The 23,688-nt window shown below is 37.6% G+C and overlaps 1 protein-coding gene across 5 annotated transcripts in view; it reads left to right on the forward strand.

Annotated features, from left to right (window-relative positions):
* The first annotated feature begins 521 nt into the window (after window positions 1–521).
* Window positions 522–23,688, forward strand: part of CAPS2 (calcyphosine 2) — a 31,518-nt gene continuing 8,351 nt past the window's right edge. Inside the window, exons 1-14 of one of the 5 annotated variants that reach the window (XM_052774730.1) lie at window positions 522–743; window positions 1,785–1,882; window positions 4,285–4,331; window positions 5,618–5,663; window positions 5,797–5,916; window positions 6,818–6,859; window positions 9,064–9,237; window positions 12,080–12,202; window positions 15,819–15,886; window positions 18,213–18,332; window positions 19,470–19,544; window positions 20,421–20,516; window positions 20,623–20,716; window positions 22,676–22,791. In XM_052774730.1, coding sequence (XP_052630690.1) covers window positions 1,802–1,882; window positions 4,285–4,331; window positions 5,618–5,663; window positions 5,797–5,916; window positions 6,818–6,859; window positions 9,064–9,237; window positions 12,080–12,202; window positions 15,819–15,886; window positions 18,213–18,332; window positions 19,470–19,544; window positions 20,421–20,516; window positions 20,623–20,716; window positions 22,676–22,791 — 1,202 coding nt within the window. In that variant the 5' untranslated portion in view covers window positions 522–743; window positions 1,785–1,801. Of the gene's footprint in view, window positions 744–1,326; window positions 1,469–1,784; window positions 1,883–4,284; window positions 4,332–5,617; window positions 5,664–5,796; window positions 5,917–6,817; window positions 6,860–8,113; window positions 8,228–9,063; window positions 9,238–12,079; window positions 12,203–15,818; window positions 15,887–18,212; window positions 18,333–19,469; window positions 19,545–20,420; window positions 20,517–20,622; window positions 20,717–22,675; window positions 22,792–23,688 lie in introns of those variants that run through there. The other 4 variants (XM_052774728.1, XM_052774731.1, XM_052774732.1 and 1 more) reach the window with 4 other exon arrangements.

Raw genomic sequence — 23,688 nt, forward strand, 5'->3', positions numbered from 1 at the left:
CTTTGTTTCTAAAAATGGATCACACAGGCTTGGAAGTAGCAGCATCCAGGAGTACATCCTTAGGGCCAGTGTATTAGTAGTTTCACAGTGGGATCTTTGCCTAACTTTGGAAAAGTGATTGACCAAAAAGCCAGGGTTTCTCAAAGAGGTGACAGATCTTTCCCCAAGATGGAACGGATGAGTCAAAACTGGTACCTGGCCGCAGTTTGCTTTTTAAGAATGACTGGCCTAGGTCTGGTCATTCAGGACGACTGGAACCGTTTAAAAAAACCGTGATTGCATAGAGGCTATCCTCCGAGAGTAAATCTAATTAAAGTGGACTGAAACTAACGTCAGAGCTTCGCTCGGAGGGGAGCGGGCAGGGCGGAAGGGGCAGCAGGCGCCCTGCCCTCCCCTCGCTGTCGGCGGCCGGTCGGTCCCGCTGCCCTCTGTCCGTAGGGCTTTGAGCTGTAATTCTGACCCAGGGCCGCCGCCGTTCACCCTTCTGCTGCTCTTGCGAAGTCTCCGACTCCAGCTGCCCGGGGGGGGGTGAGTTGGGGCCCCGGCTCCCTGCGACATGCCCAGCTTTCCTCACCGGCGGCTGCGGGGAGCGCAGGTGAGCGCCGGGAGGGCCGTTCCGGCAGGCGGCCCTGCCCCGAGTAGATCATTTCCTCAGGAGGAACGGAGAATTCCTCTTCCCGCCTCGGGGGAAGGCGGCATCTTGCCAAACCTCCCTCCGCGCCGCTGGACCCGGCGGGGCGCAGGTAGGGCGGGAGCCGGGAGCGGGACGGGGCGGCTGCGGCCGTGATGGCGGGGCGCCGTCACCGTGGGGACGCGTGGAGGCGGGCGCTTTCTGTCAGCCCTGCGCGGCCCGGCGGTGAGGGCGCTCCGGGGGGAGCCCAGCGGGGCCCCGGCCTCTCCTGGGCTGCTGCCGGGGAAACGCGGCGTTTCTGTGGAGCTCCGTCTGAGCCCGCGGTGTTTATTTCTCCCCTTAAAGCGTCGCACAGTTACTGCGGCGCGTTAACGGTTAAAGGCAACAACGCTTTGCTCCTCTCGCACCTTCGACTGGGAGGGTACGACGTTTCGGCCAGAGGCTTGAGGTTCCGCGAAGATGGCGGCTCTTCCTTTTAAGCCCCCTGAGGTAAAGGGGGTACGGCTAGCAGGCCGTCCGGTTGGCGAGCAGCTGTGTGGCCGTCTCCCGGCCGGCCCTGCAGCTGAGCGTCTGCCTGGTGAAGGAGAGGACACTGGGGAGTTCCGAGCTGCTCAGCAGGTAGAAACGCGGTCAGCCGTCGCGGATGGCGGGTTGAAAACAGATAAAATCTTCAAAACTGGCCGTGCGGAAGGAGAAGCCAGCAGAGCAGGAGATGGCACGCTGATAAAATGTCGCTCTGGAGGCCGGGAGGGCCCTGACGCCTTCCTGAAAATACCTGGTCCCAGGGCAGGGTGCTGTTGAGAGGCAGGCAGCAGCCGTACGTGAAGAGTGAAAAAGGTTGGATGTTGTCAAGGGATAACAAAGCAGTAACGCTGGCGTGAGAAGGTATCGAGAAACGTAAGGGAAAGAGGGAGTTAAACTCGAGGCAAAGACGTAAATTTGAACAGGAATCTGGTGAAGCATTGGTAAGGAAGGACTGAAATTAAGAGGCAGTGAAAAAGGGAAGCCGGCAATGTTTCATAGCTCGCCAAAAAGAATGCCCAAATTATTGGTGATAGACACAGTCTTTCTAATGCAGTAATGTTTTTTTACAGAAGTACTTATATAAAAAATACATGATTTTCTCAAATCAGTTTTCCACTTTATTCTGAAGGCTGTCGTTGAATTTGCATGGATTTAGAAGTTAAAGGAGTCGCTGCATCCCCTCGAAGGCAGGCTCAGCTGTCATCGAGGGGGAAGAAGAAATGTCAGGTATGTTAACAGAAGGCTTGTGGTTGTTTCCCTTCCTTACTTTGACATATTAACAAATATTTTAATCATACTTCAGAAGGTTCTTAGTTTGACATTATAATGCGTTCTGTAGAGAAGGGAACTTTTAAAGAAATTATTTTTGTCAGAAAGTGATAGTTCAGCATAACAGCTTCTCACATGAAGGTGAGAATTTCCAATAAAAACAGCTGTCCTAAAATAACTGATATTCTGGGTACTTAACTGGGGTGTGGAGAACTTGGGAAGGAACTAGCGCTTGCAATTAAGAGCAACAGAGGCTTGAACCTGTGCTGTGTGGTGTCTCAGGCCCGTGGTGAAACTGGTAACAGATGTGTCTGGTTTTGTTTTTCAAGACAGCAGTGAAGTAAAGCAACCCCCAAACCATAATTTCAAAAGGCACGATTTCAGATTGATGTGTAAGATGAATCTCAGTGCTCTGCATTCAGTACACAGGGGAATTTTGTTTTCCAGCTATTCCTAATAGCCTGTGTTTTGAGATAAGGAGGTGTGCAACCCTCACAAGATCACTGTAGCAGAAACTTTCAGGCTAACTTTTGAAAGCCTGATGAGTACCAATAAGATCTTGGATTCTGAGGGCCATTGTTTTTATTATAGCTAAGGTAAATATTAATATCATAAATAACAGTTGATTTTTCTCACAGATACTGTGTACTTTATGTCCATGAAGTAAATTGCTAATCTTCCCTCAGGCCCCAAGCACCCATTTAACTTCCTTGTTTGTTGGATGACCCCATTAGGAATTCTTGGAGTTTGACCTCCAAGTAGCTGTTTTCGTTTTTTTGTTTGATTTGGAATGAAAAAGGACCTTTTGTAAATGATGTAATATCTATGTTATATTGTTACCTTTTAACCAGACTTTTGAGAATGAAATACCTGTGTACAACAAGAACATTTGGGGCATTTAGTGTAGGTTGTAAAAGTAAAGAAATGTCCATTTTTCTCTAATCTCTCATCCCTTTTTTTCTTCTCTTTCTCGTGCCCCTCAGTTTCCAAATTTAGACGCCCTAGTCCATATGATTCTTGGTAGCTTTCAAAAATAAATCGCAGATTAAAATTAGGTTGAAACTATGTGCTTCACCCTGTAAATGTGGACAGTCTTCAGATTATTTTTGTTTGCTTTCTTCCTGATTCAATAACTTCTGGAAAAGGAATTACATTAAGACTTTAACATCTAGAATGTGGTATGTTCTTTATCTTATCACAGTTGAGATGATACAGAAAAATTATATACTTGTGATGTAATGCATTGCATTTTGTCTTAAGAATAAAGCTACACTGTGTTAGACCTCTTGACGGTTTTTTACATACTTGACCACAAGGTGGTGGTGTTTATTATGTGTGACCTTACTGGACAGAAACTATTTTTTTAAACCTGAATACCCTTTTTTGAATACATTAGAGGGTGGTGTTGCTGAACTATGAACTTCTTTTTCAGGAGCAGGCTACAAGGGTGTGTGGCAAGAAAGGACTTAAAAGTTTTGTGACTGCTCTCAAATCGTGAAAGGTGTTAGGTCGCTCCTGGAAATAGGATGTCTGCTCAAATCAGACTGTGATGCTGAGATCTCTGAGCTGAAGAGTGTGAAAACAAAGATACCGGCCCTGGTTCAGAACATCCCCGAACCACGTTTTTTGGTTTTTTTTTTCTTTCAGATTGGGAGGCTAGTTGGGGGAATTGTTACTGCGTGCTTGCCCCAGTCAGTCTTCCCTAGGGATTTGCTGTTGGCTGTTTTCAGAAAGCCATAGTACAGCAGATGGAGCTTTGGGTCGAGTCTTTTCTTCTTGCCACGTTCTTGCTCAGTTGAGTTTGGAGATCTGTGTGGTACACAGCCATGCAAAATAAACAGTGTGAGCACAGGAGGTGCCTACTCATCATCGTGTGCTGCTATATGAAAGCTGAGATGATACAGTTACACCAAATACCAGGGCTTCTTTGGGGTCTGAGCTAGCTCCTTGTGAGCCAGCTGGCTGTCGGTATTGTGGTTTTGGTTTAAGGGTTGGCTGAGGGCTTGGTTCCCGACCAACAAGGATGATGTGCCCTAGAAGCTTGTGAGCAGTGCTTGTACAAACCCTCAGGAGCATGGATTATTTTTAATGCATTGTTAATAGTTGATGTGGATGCTATCTGGATTCTGGATTCTTTGTGTCATGATGAATATTCAGTCTTTTAATCTCGTGATCTGTAAGAATCAACTTTCAATGAAAAGGGTTTATTTTTTGTCCTTTTGTTAGTAGCATCTCAGTCAAATATGTCAGACAGATACTTTAAGGCATTGATTTTAAATATTCCAGGGGAAGTTGAAAGAGAGAACTATGTATTTTAATCCTGATCGCTATAGGTGTGTAATAATGTGTTATTCTTTTAGGGCTGGAGACCAGATACACGGGCTACTCACGGTCCTCGCCCACCAGAGTAAGTCTGTTTCTATTTCTGATCAGTTTGTTTAATTGTGCATTAATAACACAATGTATTTGCATTTGTATTGATATGCAACTCAGTGTTCCATGAAATTTATCATCATAGGTTTGTTTTCTGTGGTTTATATTTAGAGTAGAATATTTGATGCATTATTTACATTGGAATTAAGTTGATTTACATTTGGTTGAGCTTAACAGTAGAGTTGTGCTCAGAGCTTTCATATTTATACCTAATCTTTCTTGAATATTTTTAATAGTCTGCAAAAGGAGAAAAAATTTTTTTAACTATTGGCCTTCTTTGCAGGTATTACAGTAAAAATTACAGAGAAACGGTTGTGAAGGGTTTTTACAAGCAATGGGAAATTTTGTACAGTGGTTATAAAATTTAAAACCTTACAGTGACTTTGGCAGATAAGCTGTTATTTCAAGAACCATGTTTGGTAGTTTAGGGCTTTTTGTTTACTGAAATGCCTTACAGCCAATGTATCTTTCTACATCATTTTACAAGTATGTGTGACCATGACCTTGGATTGTTCATATCGAAGTCAAAGAACTTCAATTTCTGTGTACTGTCAGTCATTCTCTAATGAAAACAGTCTGGAAATTAAGGAGCTCTCGTATTCCAAGAGCAATCTTGTTATAATAGGGTTGTTTGGAAATATTGGTAGTAAAATATAAAAAATATGTGTTCATGGTGCTCCGGAGTATACCTGGAGTAAAGGCAGAAGGCAGAGAGGTGCTTTGATGAATTGGAGATGTTTTCATTTCTTTAAGCAGAATAAAATACTGAAATGTAGTTGGCTTCCACTGTGTTAATCTCTTCTAAAAAGTTCGGAAGGTTTGCATCTGCAGGAGCTATTGCTTCCCTGTTGCCTCTCTGGTGACTGGTAATAGAGGGATGTTGACACAGACCTGCTGTAGAAGATGGGAATAAGGAATCCCTGATTTATAATCTTGTTGCACCAGCTCCCGTCGGGGAGCGACGAGAAGCCAGGGTTGGCTTGCTGGGAGTGAAGAAAGGCTTTGCGGGGACCCTTCGCAGCTGCCAGCATACTCTGCAACTGGGGAAGAGGAAAAAGCTCAGTGGCCAGTTCCTGAGCTGAAGCAAGAGGGGCTAATAGGGATTTGCCAAGTAGGCCATCTCCAGTTGTAGTGAAAATGTTCATAGCAGGGAAATTTTTGTGAAGGAGCTAATAATGATAACTAATAGGCAGTTTGCTTTTACTGTAACTGAAAAATAAGAGAACATATTGCTATTAAAATCGTTTTAACTTCCCGCAGGGTGCCATGCCTAGATCTAGGGAGGCTGCGAGATTCTGATGGAGAGGTAATTATAAATTAATTCTGTCTTGAATAGCTTTTAGAATTCATGTGTTGCAGGAGTTTATAAAAATATCACCCTGAGTATAAAACAACTACGAGTGCCTGTCCTTTTTTTTTTTTTTTTTCTGTAATTTTAGGATGGGGACTCTTACGTACCATACAGTAGAAGTTATCGTCGTACATGCCCTCTAGATCCATCTTCAGATTGGAGAACGTCACTACAATTGCCATATGCACAGCATCATCAGGGTCAACAGGTCAGTCTGTTGCTACAGATATCTTTAAAATATGCCTCTTTAGCAGTAATTAGAAAAGCATATTTAGCTTTATTATACAAGTTCTCTTTTTTTCTTTTGGTTAAACTCGTATCTCCAAGTGGTATTGGGCCAAAATATTTTTGGTAAAGTACTTTTTACTGGGAAGCCTCTAGAATATTTAAAAAATCCTATTTTCTTATATACCTTAGCTCTTCTTTGTTGGTCGATACACTCATCCTTTTCATTGTACTCATTTTTGAAGAAATATATTGATAGCTATCTTTATTAACAATTTGTCAAAGCAACTGAAAAATGTAATACTTTTGAGGTAGCATGTAACAAAATAATAAAGATAAGATCGATAGTAGTCAGTAAGTGTATGATTGAAGACCAAACCCAAGTTTACAAACAGTAAGTATTATTTCTATGGAAGAATAGTTACTTTTGGTGAAAAGGAAGCTTTTGGAGTTACGTGCAGCCACTTCATAGGTTTTTTTCTTAAGTTTCCTTCTTAAGTTTTTCTTAGGAACTGTGATGTTAACTTTGGAATTATGTTCAATTTGTCAGAGCACTTTTATTGCAAAAATTTCCTGATCACATACCAGCATTTTTTTTTCCCTGGATGACTAAGAAACTTAATCACCCCTAATCTTCGGTGCTTTATAAGGAAAATCAGTAGTCCAGATGCTAACATTCTGGTTTATACTACAGTACAGCACTGTTCAGGATCAATATCCACTATAACAATTTTAAGAATTAATTTAATTCCTCAGATACTACAGTTCCCTGAATGCAGGAGAAGTTTTCTTTTGAACTCTTATATCTGAATTAAATTTGAACAAATTAATGTGACAATTTTTTAGTTGATCATGATACATATTTAGTTTCTCTTTTCCTTTAGTTTAAACAGGTGTCTAGAAAATCTTGTCAGAAGAAAATAGAGGTAAAGTAGCTGAAAAAATACACACTGACAAAATAACGTTAGCAATTCAGTAGTAGAGTACCATAGTATATAGTCTGAAAATGTAGTATGTTTTAACTTCTTTTGTGTAACAGGAACTAGCTTATTGGAGAGACTATTTTTCATCTGCTGTCATTCCGTTAGTATTTCGAGTGTTTCAAATGTGATAATTAAAGGGAAAATGCTGAAGTATTGCAAACAGTAGTCTTCTGTTTGTAGTCCCTATATATTTAAAAGTTTAGATATCTAGAGCTTTAAACTAATTCAGGAAGAATGCTACCTACGCGGTTATTTTCTGTCATAATCGTGCACCATACATAATCATGGTAAAAATCTTACTAGTAGTAGTACATTTTTATTTGGTTAGGGTGCAGGAAATATCCTAACCTATCAATGTTACCTCTTTTTGGAAGAATTGGAAAATATACTGTTTAAAAATCCATTATTTCAAAAATATTTAACTTATGTAAAGCTAAGAAATACTCTAATGTGTTTAAAACAGAAGTGTAGCTAGAGGAAAAAACAATTATTAATTAATTTGTACATAACCTGTGCCCCTTGAAATGAATAACATAGCGCCTTGTAGGGCAGGACTCCAAGTTGGCTGGAGCCCAAAGTGAATCTGCCAAGATCATAATTTTATACATTTCCCTACACAACCAGATGGTTTCTCAACTTGAAAAAAAAAATTGCATTTAAATAAAACCTGAAATGGTTAAGTGGTTTTTTTTATATAATGGACTAAGAATGTATTATTTCTCAGAATATCTATGTGCCCAACATAGTATTTATGCATGTCTTAAGATGTAACTGTAAACATGTAACTACGGATAGGTTATTTCCTCTGTACTGCATTGTAAGTGTGCAGTGCAAACATACTGGAGTTGCTATACTCTTTTTTAGGTCTGGATGCCTATAATTTCACAGCTTGCTTTACCATTTTTTTAAAAGGTAAAAGTTCATACATATAATTCTGTCTAGCTGCAGGAAGGCTAACGGAAGGTTGGTATGGCTTTGTCTGTTTCTCAGGGTCTTTCTCCCTTTCTTCTCTGCTTGCCTTTATCTCTTGTTGCTTCCTTGCTGCCTTCATTATGTCTTAAATACTGAAGTGCTGAACGTGCAGGAATCTTATCTTCTGTTCACTTACCCTCTTTTGCTCTTCCTCTCTCTCCCCCCCCCCTTTTTGCCTGAATTTCCCCCTTCTTTTCTGTGGAGAAGATATTCAAGCAGTTCTAAAATACTTTAATGTATTCCTCTGAGCAGCCTTTATTTCTGCATTGCTTGCTTCTGGGGCCCTGACTGAGCATTCCTTTAGCAAGATATGTTCCAGCTTCTTCAATAACAGACTGTGTAAGTAAATCTTCCCAAAATAGGTCACTTTTGGAAGAATAATTTGAATATAGTCTTATCATTCAGGAATTAACCAGGGAAGGGATGTGGATCCTCTTTTGAAAGAGAAAGCTGCCCTTTCAAGAACATAAATCTTCTGGGGTTTTGAGGAAAATGGTTTTCTAGAACAGAACTGTTACACTGCTGTTGCAAGATGAGGTGTGTCAAGTAGAGATGCTAGGTAAGGCTGACTTAGTTTTGTTAGTGTTGAAGGAATATCACTTAAACATTGAAGGTGTTGGGAGAGAAAGAAGAACGGAGTCTTGGCTTTCTGTCATTGCTGCTGTTTCTACTGATCCAGCCTCCATTGTGTAGAGCACTGAAGTGGATGTAAAGTTAGGAAGGTACTTAGCTGGGTTCAAAGCCTTTTCAGCTGATGCTGTTCTAGGGAAGGAAGTCCCAGTACTAATACTCAACTGCCATCCAAGAATATTAGAACTTCTGATTGAAAATTCCATCAGACCATTTTTAGCCATCCAAAATCAAATGTCAGAATTCCATTTTTAGTGATCTGTAACGTTATCTTATAGGGCAGAACCACTGAATCTGTCTTGGCTTCTGTCTTTAAAAGTGATGTAAAACCATTTGGCTGTGTACTTTTTAGATTAAAAAATGGCAGAATATGAAGAACTCAATGAAAATTAGGCCTGAATATGCAGTCATATTTGCATTTTTTTCTTAATGTGAAGCACAGTGTCAAGAAGTTTCAGAAGTTATATGGGATGGGATTTATAATAATGCTGTTCTCATTCAATAGATCAGCCAGAGGCTTTTATATTGATTACTCTTTGCTTTAGCATTCTGTTTTGGAGCAGAAGACAATACCAGAAAATCTGCCATCCCCAACAGACAGATATAAACTGAAGTATCGTCAGTATGAAGCAGATATGAAGGAAGAATATAAGCAATATTCTCAGAGAATTGCAGAAAAGAAAAAAGACCACCTCCAGTGTCCAGAAGCTTCAATAAAGGTAGCTGCCAAAGAAGTAATTGCATTTTTAAATAGCAAATGTACGTTGGTATTTCATTACAGTGTTTGGAGAGGTTTGCATGTGTGTGTAATTAAATTATTCTACGTTTTTATTGTAAAGAAATAGAAATGTCTGATTTCAGCATCTAATGTTGAGTAGGAAATAAATATCGGAAGCTTCTTTCAGTTGTTCCAGAGTGAGAAACTGAGGTGCTCTGAGAATCTAAGTGTGTGCGGATTCTCTGGTAAGAAATGTAACCTTTGCCCTCAGAGTGCACCTCTAGCCTGAGCATGAAGATTAGTATGAGTGACAGGGAAGAGTTTGCAGCCTAAGAAGATGAGAGACAGCGGGAAGATCTTGCTAAAATGTTATTTCCAAATATAGAAATGCATTCTATATTTTTAAAATATAGAAGTATATTAATTATTCAATTATGAGTACATATAGGACTTAAAAAAGAAGTGAAAGATGTAATCTGTACCTGAGAGAACTATTAACACTGAAAATGGAAAGGAATATGGGGTTAAAATAATGAAGGATATTATCCGTACTTTTTGCTTTGATGTTGTATAAGATACAGTAGAGTTGGACTGCAAGCTGTATTAATTCTGCCAGGTTTCTTTTATGTTTTTAAATTAAAGCTAAGATGCAAATAAGGGAAGATCGGTGGGCAGAAACTGGAAAACAAAGGGGTGAAAAAACCCAACTTTCCTCTTGTTCTGGAAGAAATAGTGGAGAAGGGTGGTTGCACAGAACAAGATACATCATTGTAGGTGTAAGGAAACAGGAAACAAAAGTAAGCAACAGCTGTGAGGACTGGTCAAATGGTAGACTGTGCTGAGGGTAGATGGCCATTTAAGAATCTTAATGAAAAGTTATGTTTCCTCAACATCTGCATACTTATTGTGCTCATTGCTTTTCAGAGAAAAGGTTTGTGATGAATAACAATGACTTTACTGATTTTACTTGCTTAATGTTCAGTAGTTTGAAAAGGGAAGGTCTTACATAAGATGAAGATTATGTTTCACATATTGTTGTTACTGTTTTACACATATTGTTGGTAGTTTTAAAGGGGCTTTCTCCTCTTATAGTCATGCTTTTAGTGTTCAGATAAAACTTGGAGAACCTGCAAGTACCTATAAGTAAACATTCTGTGAGTAAAAGAGTTGAGTGAAAAAACCAGTTCTGTTATTTTGTTAAGTTTAGTTTTATGTTTGGTGGCAGTTAAGATTGTCAGTTCTGGGGATTTGTTGTAGTATTACTTTTTTTTTTTAATTATTCCACTCTTATGTACCAGTCTGACACCGTCATGTCATCTGTTTTCCAAGGAGTGGCTCCTTTATATGCTGTACTGCAAGCCCATCAAAAGGGTATTTACAGGAGCAGCGAAGTTAATCTGAAACTGAAGAAATAGGTGGCGAGTGTATACTGGGAGAGAAAAAGCAGGAATGGCTTATTCTGGTGATTTGGGGTTCCAGAAAGAACTTGCTAAGCACTAGAAGCTATGTGTGTCAGTTCTTATGACAGATGTTAATGTAATGTCTAGCAGAACAGTTTTCTGCCTTAGATATTACCACCACCTGATTAAATAAATAAATCAAACCCTTTTCAGATTTCAAGATATTTACTATTTTATCTTATTAGTGGAACTTGTAATAACTTTTCTTCTCTGAAAAGAAGCTGGTCCTAGAGGAGCATAGCTAACAAAACCTGCTCTTTTGATTTCTTTCCCATGTTCCCTCCTTCCTTACTTCTGTAAACACAGTCTGCTTTGTCAGTTTTCTTCATATCCTCCATGTAGGAGATATTTCTGTATTACCCTCAGACTGATTTACATATCTCTTAGACCCAGTTCAGCAGCATGCTTTGGCTTTTCTCTGTCTAGACTGTATTTAACTTCTTTGCTGGTCAAAAAGCAGCATCTCTGCAATGGTGAACTTTGAGCTATATGCATAATGGTGAATCCGCCGCTTTCTCTTTGCTGTTCTTGAGCAGAACAGAAAAAGGATGAGCTCTTGTCTTCTTCAGAGAGGTACTGTGTGAGCTGACATAGGCAGGACGCAGGACCAACCACAAAACCATGGATGAAATACAAAGAATAAATTTATTTTAGTTACCTTGTGAACTGGGGGATTGCTGAAGCAGCACCCGGGCCAGAGGCACACAAGTGGGAACACAGGCACCACAGACCTCGGTCCTCGCTAGAGGATCACTGAACCTGCTGTTTGCACCTGTTTTTCAGGGATTCATGCAGGTGTAGTTTACCACTGTGCGTTGATCTTTCCCACAGCAGGGCAGGAATCTCAAGCGTGTTCGATAGGGTGCCTCCAAGTCTATCTATGTTATCTAAACACAGATGTTCTACTTGTCAAACACACAAGACTAAACAATGATTAGTATGATATATGTATTTTTCAACACCCCAGCTGCAAGTCACTTGATCATGTTTACAATCCTCCTCGCCAATCTTCCATTATTTTCCCACAGGTACTAGCAGTCTACCTTCTCTGACTTGCTGCTGATTTTTCACAAAGCTTGTAGGAACACAGTATTTTTGAGGTTTTTTTATTTCAATGTGGTTGAAAGCTGGTAAGTATTCAAAAGATGTAAGGAAAGACTAGAGAGCAAGATTTGTAAGTTCAGTTTCTGTAGAAAGCTAGGCTTAAAAAAAAAGTATTTTTTCTAATTAGCATGAAGGGGAAGAAGTAGACGCTTTAAAAAATAAAGAAGAAAGAAAGAAAAGTACTTCTAAATAAATTGTTGAGGAAAATGTGTGGGGTTTTGTTTGTTTTTCTTACAATTAATTAGATTTGATTTATGAAAAGAATGTATTTTTGTGTAGGGTATACAGCTTGAAGATGGACATAAAGATGATCTTACAGCTCTTGATGAGAAAGCTCTCCTGCAACAATGCTACACAAGCAAGCCCTATAATATGCAGCACAGTATAAGGAAATCAGAAGCTGTAAGTATTTTGGCTGGTATTGTGCTGTTAACTGTCTAGACTTGTAGCATGGCTTCCCAGGTGTTCAACAGAAGTTAGGCCTCTGGTGATTTGGTCCTAGTATGTAATTGCACCCATTGAAATCAGGGGAGTTTAAACACTTGTTTCAGTGGGAGCTGAACTGAGCAATCCAGTGAGCACTTTTTTTTTTTAATCTTATCTGCAAGGCTTATATTTTATGCAGTAATGTATATAAATGAGAATGCAAATTATGAATAACAAAAATATGTACATACAACTAAGATTAACTGAGTGGGTGGAGTGAACCCGAGTATAGTGTTAGATACAACTCTTACTCTGACTTGTTTCTAGGGTAAACAGGCTGTTTTCCCTCATTAACTCCTGAAATGGAGTGTGTGATGAGAACTGGCTTTGTAAGCTGTATGGGCTCTGCTGCTGGTATTAGATTGGGTCAGCCACAGCTTTGGCTGAGTCTTCAAGGTCCAAGGATGGAGCTTCTGCAGCATCTCTAGGCAACATCTTCCTGTGATATACTACTCTCCTTGTGAAGAAGTTCTTCTTATTATCCATACCAAGCCTCCCAAGGCTCAGTGTGTAACCTTTGCCTCCTGTTATACTGTTGGCGGCTGTCAAAAAATGTTTGGTTCTGTCTTCTTTGTAACTTCCCTTTGGTTGTAGGATGTTTTCAGAACACCTCGTAGCTGCTGGTTCTGCAAACTAAACAAACCCAAGTTCCCTTAGCCTCTCCTTTCAGTTGCTTTGGCTCTGATCCTCTGTCAGATGCTTTCCAGGTTCCTCTCATCCCTATTGATCTTGGGAAGGAGGGAGACCTGAAAACTGGAAACAATTATGGCCTCACTAGCATGCGTAGAGGGGAATTAAAACTTTTCTTATATGGATGTACCCAATATGTTTCTTTAATTTCTTACATAGATATGACTTTTACTCTTTTTAGGACTGAACAATAGGAGTCTTGCCCACCTAAGGCTAAGCCTTGAATTTAGGATTATTTACAATGATGAAGAACCTTGAGATTTGATATTGCATGATTCAGTATTTGCATATGCAGGGATGGCTTTCAGAACTGGTTTTTGAAGGTATTACAGAATAGAGTTAACATTCTAACTTTCTCATAAAATACTAAGCCATGAGAAATTTTATGAGATTGTAAAAGTAAATAATTTTAATTTATTTTGTTTGCTCATCACTATGCACTGAATTTTGCATCATTGCAAACATTTATTTGATTTCTGGTCTCGTCAAAGTGAATGCGGATGTTGCACTACTGAGGTCCCTATTCATTTTCATGATAAGAAAATCTTTTCAGAAGGCACTTTTGTGAAGAACTTGAAGAACCTCCTGTTTGTTGTTTTTAGAATGAATTTAAAAATCTATACTACAGAGTGAAGATAATGGAAAAAAGTTTTGAAGTATTATTAGAGTAACTACTTAATGCTAAATCAAATAAGCTGAAAACACTGCGAAAGGGAGCAGTGCAGGACCACAAAATGACAGGTACGCTGCAGCTGGCATGCTTTAAAAGGAAGCCAGTAGGTGTCTGAGCAAGGTGTCACTGGGACCTTTAGAAGCCCTTTTGTTATTGATTAGCACTTGTGGTTGCACAGGCTGGCTGTCTCTTTCTAGGAGCATCTCTTAGGTTCTCTCAGGTTCAAGCTTCTGATAGTGGTAGGAATAATGGGAAAAATTGGAAGTAGTAACTGCATACATATTAATTCCTTTTGTTATACGTTGCCTCAATTGTTGGCATTTGATTTTAAGGTGTTTTAAAAATTTGCCTAAGAATACACAATGTTAAAATTTTCTTTTACTGTAATCATCACTAAAAACTCTATGGTAAAGTAGAATTTATTTTAATTTTTCTATAGTTTGGGATGAAAGTTCCCTTATTCAAGACAGATTATAGTACATGTGTGGTTCCAAATAGATGCTATATATAATAAAAATAGGTTTTTTTGGAAGAAGGTTGGTTTTCTCTGAATAATCATATTTTTTTTGAACAAGAGTTACTACTTTTTAACCAGTGAGAGCTGCTGCAAGTTCAATGTTTGCCTCAGCAATTTTGTAAATTCATGGTAGAGCTTTTGTCTAAGAGCTGAATGGAGTATGTTCCATGGAAGAGTACATTTAGTGACCTAGTATTCAATTGAAATTCAAGGTCTAAGGTTTCTTTTTTTAAAATCAGGTTCTTTTCAGCATGCTAGCTGGTTTGGCTCTATAAGCTGGGGTCCAAGGAATATGTTGTGTTTTAACAAACACTGCTCTGTATTATCACTGTGTCCTCTTTACATAATGCTTTTTAATATAACTGTTCTGACAGTTAATGGGCAAAGATTCAGTAACTCTGAGTAAAGCACCTGTAGTTCTCATAGGTGCAAAAATTAAATATGAAAGCAGACTAAAAAGCCCTCTATCTCCTATAATTCAGAAATCTTTTAAGGCTTACAATCAGTTTGGAATAAACACCAGCTGGTCTAGTGTTACATTATTTATTTGGGGTTTTTGGTTTTCAGTTTCCTGTTTGGTTTTGGTTTTGTTTTTTCCGGCTAGTGCCAATCAATATTTACTTGAAGGTTGTGAATTATACCATAACATCTCTGTGGAGTTATCCCTTACAGTTACCTGTTGTCTGGAACGAACTTTTGGTTCTTCTTCAGCCATGGGAAGGCTTGATCTATGTAGAATTTGGTTTGCATGCAAGAATTGTGTGGAAGAAATAACCAATCAAAAAAAAATCTTAATTCTTCAGTTTCAGAATACCTACAAAGTTGTCAAAAAGGTTGCATAAACCCTCTCAGTAACAATAATCTCTGTTTTCTCATATATAAAAATTTATTTTGGGGGGAAAAAAGGCAAATTTAAGGGCGGTGAAAAAGTTCAGGAATCTAGAAGATAAAGCGAAGAGAGATGCTGGGGCCTGGTTGTTGCCAATAGCCTCCATGCTGTCCTGGGGCATCCTCTTGCGCTTTGGTTTCTCTTTCTATGAAACAAATGATGATCGGTGCCTGAGGACTTGACAGTGAATGGCACAAGGTTATGGTTCAGTGTTACTCTAATAAAAATAACAATAAGATCATGTTAAATCCCCTTCCCCCTTAGGATGATCTTTCCTGAAAGGTTTTTTAGATTGGCCTGTCTCAGCAGAAAATTATTGTGGCATGCAGCAAATAAAAATTGTGCATTGAGACTAAGTCTTAAAAGAATTTTTTTGACTAAATATTGCTGGAGGTAAAGTTCCCTTCTCTGAGTTGGAATCTGTGTCAACCGTGAAACCTGGAATAGTGCGAGTTTCCTCAGGCTCTATCATACTTAAAGAATTTATTGGAAACAATACAGAGATAATGATGCTGTCTGTCAACAGAAATACTAGAATTCTCATATTTATTGACAACTAATATGCATAGACAATTTGAGTGTGTAACAGAGAATATTATTTGTCTATTTGTTATGCAAATAGAACTCTATTCAAAAAGATGGAAAAAAATTAGTTGTGACATTGGTAATTGTGACCTCTGAATGCTATCTTAAAGGGTAATTTATTATTTGAAGTGTCTGGTGTTATATATTTCATTTGCTCTTAGTCAGTTTTTCATTACAGGAGGATGTTGCTGCAGAGAGGAGAAAACAGGCTGTAGTAGAACAAGTGATGGTGGATCAGTTATCTAGGTAAGTGAATTTATAATGTAAAATTTCAGTTTTCCCTACAGAAGAATTTAGATCTGTGCGTGTGTGGCTTTTCTTGCCTAGGAGGTGTTTTGATCATCTTGTTCCAAGTCTTATGGAGTCATATGTAGTGTTAGTATTTGCAAAAATTCTTTAAATGAAAAGTCTTTTTTATTTAACTTAAAAGATCAGTTTAAAGTGCTATGTGTAAGTTAATTTTTTTCTGAGAATAATTTTTAATTTCATACTTGAACCTAATTTAAGGGCTTTACAATAGAACTAGTTCTCAGAAACAACCGTCTTGCACCTCAGCAAAATAGACAAATGCCTGCTGTTACAAATTACACTCCTTCAGTGTTTATTTTCTTTTCTAAGAATCTTAGCTGTATTACTATTTCTTTATTAATACTGACGCACATCCCGCAGGAGTAAAGGAGTATTATACAAATGTTGGACACGTAGGAAAAAAAGGCACAATGATGAATCGAGTTGATCAAGGTTGGACAGGAAGGCTCTCCTAACTTCATTGCTATCCCTTCAGCTCCAAGAAAGCATTGCTTCTATGTAGAAAGATCCCTTTATATATTAAGGGGGAAAAAAAGTAACTTACAGGTAAAGATCAGTATAGAAAAAACATCTTTCCTTACTATTATTCCCATAAACTTGTTCTCATTTTTAAGCATGCTTTAATACTTCAGAGGTTTATCCAAGTTGTCTGGTTATGGCAATATAGGATGGTACAAGCTAGGTTCGTATAGTTTCATGTTACCTTACACTTGCTAAAAATTATCTGTGGGTTGGTCTACAGCATGTTGCATTCTGTGTTTAGTTTACAATCTCTGTAGTTATCTGTATTGATATTATAGCCCATCAGATCTTAAGACTTTGAGGTTGAAATGTTGCACTTCACCATTTTATTTTTTGTTCCTGTTCCAACTGCAGTTTAAATGACCTATATTGTTTAAAACTCTATTAATGCTTTTACACTATTTAAAAGCTGAGATATCAAGGAAGTTGCATGAAGGAAATGAGATTGTCATGAAACACAATGTTAAATTCCAAGTGTCATTGTAGCAGGATTAAAAATATGGAAGTGTTCAGTGCAGCAATCCCCAATTTTCAAAGAAATGCTTGTCCCATGTCATATCTCTACAAACATGTAGGTAAAGCAGATGATTACAGAAATCATCTTAAAAATGCGCTGGTTGTATTGACGTGTTTCAATCCTACTGATGTTGGATTAAACATACACGTTTGTTCGTCTTGGATCATGCATGTTCATTCTGTGCTTAGGCTCCTTCAGCTGCTTTGCCTTATTTTTTCCATGTATTCCTTCTCCTACTCTGAATTCTTTTGTTGATGATGTCAAAACAATATTCAGTAGTGTTGCAGCTGCATCAGGATGAACTTTTAATTTAAAAAATCTGTTTATGTTCCCAATATGACTGTGCCAGTACTGCCAAACAAATTGGTATCAAAGAGCAGGATGTTAATTGGGGAAGATTAGTTCAAAACTGTTGTGTGGAAAAAAATCTATTAAAGGAAACACAAAGGTGTTTTGATTTTGTTTTGATTTTTTTTCTTAGTAGAGCCAATCTTGCAGTTAAATCAGTGTAACTGATGTGTGCAAAGATCGATCTGCATAGATCAGAGAACAAGTTTATAAAACTATATTAGCCATGCAAAATTATTTTTTTCCTTCCGATTGTGAACCATTTCAATAACGTTAAAAGAATCTAATGTATTTTAAAGGGTCTCTTGTTTACTTGTTAAACTGATACAGAGAATATCAAAATGTTTGGAAACCAGTTCATCTATTTCTTGTCTGCTTGATGGGACTTTGAGGTCCTATGGGCTTCCTAGGGGAAGTGGTAATGTTTTTGTCGGATGATGTCGCTGGCCAGTACTAGTAACTGTTGTCACTGATTGTGGATGGAGCTGTGGATAAAGAAAGTCAATGATGGAATTTTTACAAAAATAGTGGAAATGAGGGGAAAAAAAAACCCAAACCCCTTCGTAATCCTGATTTATTTTGTATATACATATATAAAATATACTTAAAATAATATGTATATACATGTAAAGTTACTACATAGTAGTACACTACCAGAATATTTTTGCATATATTTGATTTTGAGTAATAGACTTCAGAATTTGTAAAAACAAACAAAAAAATAAGGCCACGAATTTATGCGAGCTTAATGGGTAACTCTAAGATTTTATTGCTGTTCTTCTTGGGTGTTTTCTTTCCTGAGTAAGAATATCCAAGATCCGAGATTCAAACTTACTAATAGTCAGAGGGCTTCTCTCTGCTCTTCTTTCTGGTCAGAGCTGTTATAAGTGACCCAGAGCAATCCATGCGTGCTGATGTTTGTGAGGAAGCTCGTGGGCTTCTGGGACTTGGGACAGCACCAACGCGTTTTAGAAAAAGAATGCTTCATGAAACCAAGTAAGTTTTCTCTAGCGGTCATTTTTTTAGAACACACTTTCTGCTGTATTTTTTTTATTATTTTTGGCTCTGAGGTGTCTGTTTGCCTTTCCAGATGTTTTATTTCTGGCTTAGATCCACCAACTTCATGTGAAGCCTTTTTTGTAGCCTACCCATACTTATAATTGCCTAGTGGGACCTTTTTTTATGTGGATTCTCTGTGTATAATGATTGATTCATAGAATTTATAAAACCTAGGAGGACATTCTCAAGCTTATATTGATATTGTTCATCACAGGGTTTTGCCAGCCTTTTCTGAGCTGTTGAATGCTTGCAATCTTGTCATATCCTTTTAGAGATTCCTATCCTGAGGTGCATAAAATTGCATAAATATGCATCTGTAAATGCTAATGCAGTTCTTCACCATATAATCATACTTTTCTTTCATGTTTTGATTTCTGCTGCAATAATTAAACATACTGGCATTTAAGTGTCATTCCTGGCCTGTGAGCATTGAAATAGTAACTCCAAGGGCTTAAGAAAAACTGAGAAAACGTTGTGATCCATAAAATTAAATGAATCTGCAGGTCCAAGTTTTGTTCCGTTAATCTTTCTCAACATGCAGGCAAACATCTCTGCTTTGTGCATTTTAACATCCTGCTCTAAAGTCTTTCTAAACAAATGTCATCTTTGTATTCTTAAAAAAAAAAAAAAAAAAAAAGGCAACAAAACCAGTCTCAATCTCTTTACACCCATCACATGGACAAATCTCCATTTCTGGAACTAGTAATATGGCCAATATAAAACATCTAGGTGGGTAAAGAAGCTCCAACCTGGGTATTTTTGCAAGAAAACACATTGATTGGTGGAAGTATGGTAAGTGGTAGAAGTTTAATTCTTGATACAAGTGTATGTAAACAAAATATCCCATTCATAGCTATGCCTTCTGTGAATGTACTCTCATATGATGTAGTTACAGAACACTTTCCACATTATAACTCTGAGTTCTTTCTAATTCAACTACAAGGAATCATCTCCTCAGCCAGTTGCCAAGGATACCGTATTTCATATATTTTGCTGTTTTGAAACAGTTGATTTTTATGTAACGTTTCTCTGTGAGCATATAGGTGTTGTTAACATGCTGCATTATTTTCACAGAATAAGGACCAAATCAGGATTAACTGAAAACATGCTCTCTAACAAGCTACGTTTTGATAGTAGGATTATATCGAGGTAATCACAAGTTTTGTGAAACCTTTCAATTCTGTGAATTTATGAATGATGATCATTTTACCCTCTTGAAATTAATTGCACTGAACCTTTCTGTTCCCTGTTTAGAAAAAAGTATGTGCTGTGTGGGTATATATATGCATACCTGGATAATACACATTTTGACATGGCTGATGGATGGTGGCTTTACAGTCCCATTGTACAGTGTTAAGATGCATATGTTACGTTACCATCATACCCGTAGCTCTGCGCAGGACAGTTAGCACAGGGGCTGTGTAAAATAGTGCTCTTAGCCATTGTACCTCAGCTGATTAAAAATTAATTTAGTCTTGGGTTAGTATGTGGCAACCACTGTGGATGGAAAGGATGTCTTTGTGTCTTTGTAGCTCCTTGCATATTAAACTTGCAGGTTTAGGGCATCTTTGAAACTGTTCTGAATTGAGTAGCAGTGACATAAACATATTCTTCAGCTCTGAAAGTGGCGCTTTTTCTGAAGCAGTGAGCTGTATACTTGTTAGGCATAGCTGAGGATTCAGCCACGTAGCTTCAGATACCACAGTGAATGCAGTAGTCCTGGTGTAAGTAATCCTTTAGTTAATGAGTGAAAATGACATTGGTGTACTAAAACATGAAGCCTTGAAAGCTGTTTTTAACATTATGGAGAATGGAATGTTGCATTAGAATGTGTCCAAATCCAGAAGTTGAATTTCATGGTGGTTTAGAGAAAAGAGTCAGATACCTTTTTCAAAGAAAGAGATTGTACAATGTGCAACATTAGAAATAAAATGCATATTCCAAAATAAATGTTATTTATGTTTGGGTTGAATTGGATTTATATAGATGCAAAAACTTAAAGGTGCTTTTCAATTTTCTTTCTAGAAATGGTCGCGATGCTTGTAGAGAGTTGATTGGATTTTTTTTTGCATGTGACAGATCCCTTACTGTGTACGAATTTCGACAGTTTGGAAAAAATAGGTAGGATAAATTACTTTTTAAAAAGGTTTTAGAACCCATCTTCCCACTGTATCTAAAACTTAAATAAATTTAATTGTTTTAATAGCAGTTTTGAATTATTTCACAGAACAAACGCCTTGCCTTTCATTCAGAAGGGAGTTTATCAACATCAACGTGGACGAAGGAAGGGAAAAGCTTATGATCTTAGTGACTTCTATATTGTAAGTATTCTTCTGCTGAATGTAAGGCAATTTTGTTGGTGTTTTGGAAGTAATATTTAGATATTCAAGTTGAAAATTGTGATCTAGCTTTCAGGGAAGACCAAAAGTCTTCCCCTTCAGTAACATTTTCGAATTAAAGATTTTCAGGAGTTGATTATTTTGCTGTCCCACGTTTTAGAGATTTCATTTGTGGCTTCAGATTAAGCTGTAGTTTGAAATTTTCCCACTAGAGGACACAAGACTGCAGACAGTGCAGACCTTTTTGTAGGCAAAATGAACAACTAGGGAAGGAGAGTCCTGAAGATGAAGTAGATGAAAGTACTTGCTAAAAATTAATAATCTTTGCAAGGTCTGCTGGCATTTTTGACACAAGACAATGATTAAATATTTTTTTAAACATGAGGAAATTGCAGGTTAATTGCTTTTAACCTAAAGTTTGAAAATGTTTACCACCAGATGTTTAGAGAGAGCTTTTGAAACAATGGTAAACTTCATCTACTAACTAATCTGATGACTGACTACAAATCATACTGCATCTTCTGTACTGCTGTACTTCTGTACTGGGTTAAGTGTTCCTGGTTTATAAATACTTAAGCAATTTTTCAAGTAGAGTGTTTTCACTGGGTTCTTCACATATTCCTACAAATCTTAAGTTTAGAGCAAAAACCATGTTCAAATGAAGTATTGCAAGTAAAAGAAGGCAACATTAGTTTTTAGAGTGTTTTGTCTAATCACCTGCCTAATCCTAACTGTTTACATGTGGCTATAAGAGTTTCCACGATGAAATAGATTACTTTCTTTAAGGGTTAAAGCTATTTTTTAGAGACTTCTTAATTTTTTTTTTTTTAATTGTCATGTGTATCTTTGCAACCTGCAGATGGAAATGTGTTCTGAATAAAGATGTGTCTTAAAGCTGTCCAGAAAACATACCCTACCAAGTTCAATAGTTCTTTGGAATGATGTCGTATTTGTGAATCTCCATATGTGCAAGCAGGGTTTCTGGACTGACATTAGGATATACAAACCTCTCAGAAAGTCCAAATGATTGAGACACTTGCACAATAACAGTGTCTCTGTTGCCTTCCTAATTTATGAGTTCTGGAGTCTTTATAACCCAAGTCTGCATGGATATTACAGTTAGAGCTACTGCTTTTTTTTTTTTTTTTTTTATTCTTATTGGTATTCTTTGCTTTTAGTTTGCTGCTTTTCTTTCTCTCCCCTTCCCTATTCTACCAAAACAAAAAGCATCTTTAATTTTGCAAAATACATAAGGTGTGTCCTCTGTCCCCAACTTGGAGGGAAGGGGAATTTGTAATACTCAGAAGAGACTATACTGGATAATAGAACTCTATGCTACTAATAACATATTTTTATTCAATATTTATTTGTGAAATACAGCAATTTTAAAGAATAACATTATAATTAAACATTGCAGGAATGATTTGAACTTTGAGAAGGCTACTTTTTAGTTGTTTGTTTATCTCAAGTATGATTTTAGGTTATTGAAAATAACTGTGGAGGGTTTCCTCTAGTCTGAGAGAACTTCGCTTTCATGCAATCAGTGTGGCACCTTCTGTGACTCTTTTCTGTGGTCCAGTGAGTTTTGGATCCCATAAGGATGAAGGGACAAGAAAAATTGAAAAGTAGTGCCTGGCGGAGGGAACAACAATCTGTAGTCTCATGTTTCTCAGCTGTAGATCAGGCAACAGTAGGCCCTCTTACTAGACAAACCTCTATGCAGATAATGTGGATATCCTCTATGAGGATAATGTGTCATCTTGGAGCCTGCAGCTCTTTTTATTTAGTACCAGAAAGGCTCTGTTAAGAAGGTTAACTGACCTTAGCTACACCTTTCCATTATTTCATACCAAGGCTTTTAACAATCACTTGAAAGTCTTGCAGAATGTATTTTATGAAATACACAACCTAATTGGAAATCATTGTATGCTTTACCAACAGGGAGCTAACCTAACTTTCCAAAGTGTTGATCATAACCTTCCAGAAAGTGTTAAGCAGAACCCAGTTCTCACCCTTCGTGTGATAAGTATTGATGAAGCAGCTATGGATTTTCTAAAGTAAGTGCAGCTAACTGTTTTTCAAATTACCTTTCCTTCCTTAAGAAAAAAAGATTTTTTAATAAGAGCTTCTAACATCTTATACTGCTAAAAAAAAAAAAAAAACCATCTGTCTTTAGGCTGTTGTTAGGAGAAATTAGTAATAGGTGTTAGTGGATGTTCTGTAATTCAGTAACTTCCTAGAATGATAAGCAGGAATTTTAAAATAAGAATTAATTAAATTATGAAACTGTCCTCTTTGCTTTGTTTGAAGTCAGATGTTTTTATATACAAATCATATACTGAAACTTTTTTTGTGATGAACCAAAATACTATGTTTGGGGGAACAATGCTTTTTGGTTTTTTGATCAACTTTATTATTATAAAATCTTTTGTGAAGCTTATGTTAAAAGCTTGTATTGGTCACGGTAATGCAAGTGTTTGAACACAGGCAGGGGAAGGATTAGCGTTTTCTTTCTCTGTTTTTTCTTTTTCATTTTCTTTTTCCTTCCTCTTCCTATCCCTTCATTCTTCGTTCTTCCAGATATTGCACCCTGTTGAAGACTTCAGGCACTGGGACAGGATTTCTGCACATATTCTTTCAAAATAGGTTTCAGTAAATTAAGGTGTTTGCAGTCTGAAAGATGGGAATTTCTTTGAACTTTTTCAAATGGTTAAGTGAATGGTTAATCTTCAAGTATGTGTTTATTTTTGAAGGTAATATTCTCATCTCAATATCTATGCAGAAGTAAACTGTCTAGGGAATGAAGCATCTTTGTGTGGGGTTTCTGGCTTTTATTGTGGATGTACTGATTCTTAGCACAAATAAAATCTTGGTATAAAATTTATTGCACTGCTGTGTTGCCTGAACACAGAAGTTACCTAACAGTGTTGGAAATACAGTCAGAGTTTGATTAC

The sequence above is a fragment of the Harpia harpyja genome, chromosome 23, assembly GCF_026419915.1.
Source record: "Harpia harpyja isolate bHarHar1 chromosome 23, bHarHar1 primary haplotype, whole genome shotgun sequence".
In the NCBI taxonomy this organism is placed as follows: domain Eukaryota; kingdom Metazoa; phylum Chordata; class Aves; order Accipitriformes; family Accipitridae; genus Harpia; species Harpia harpyja.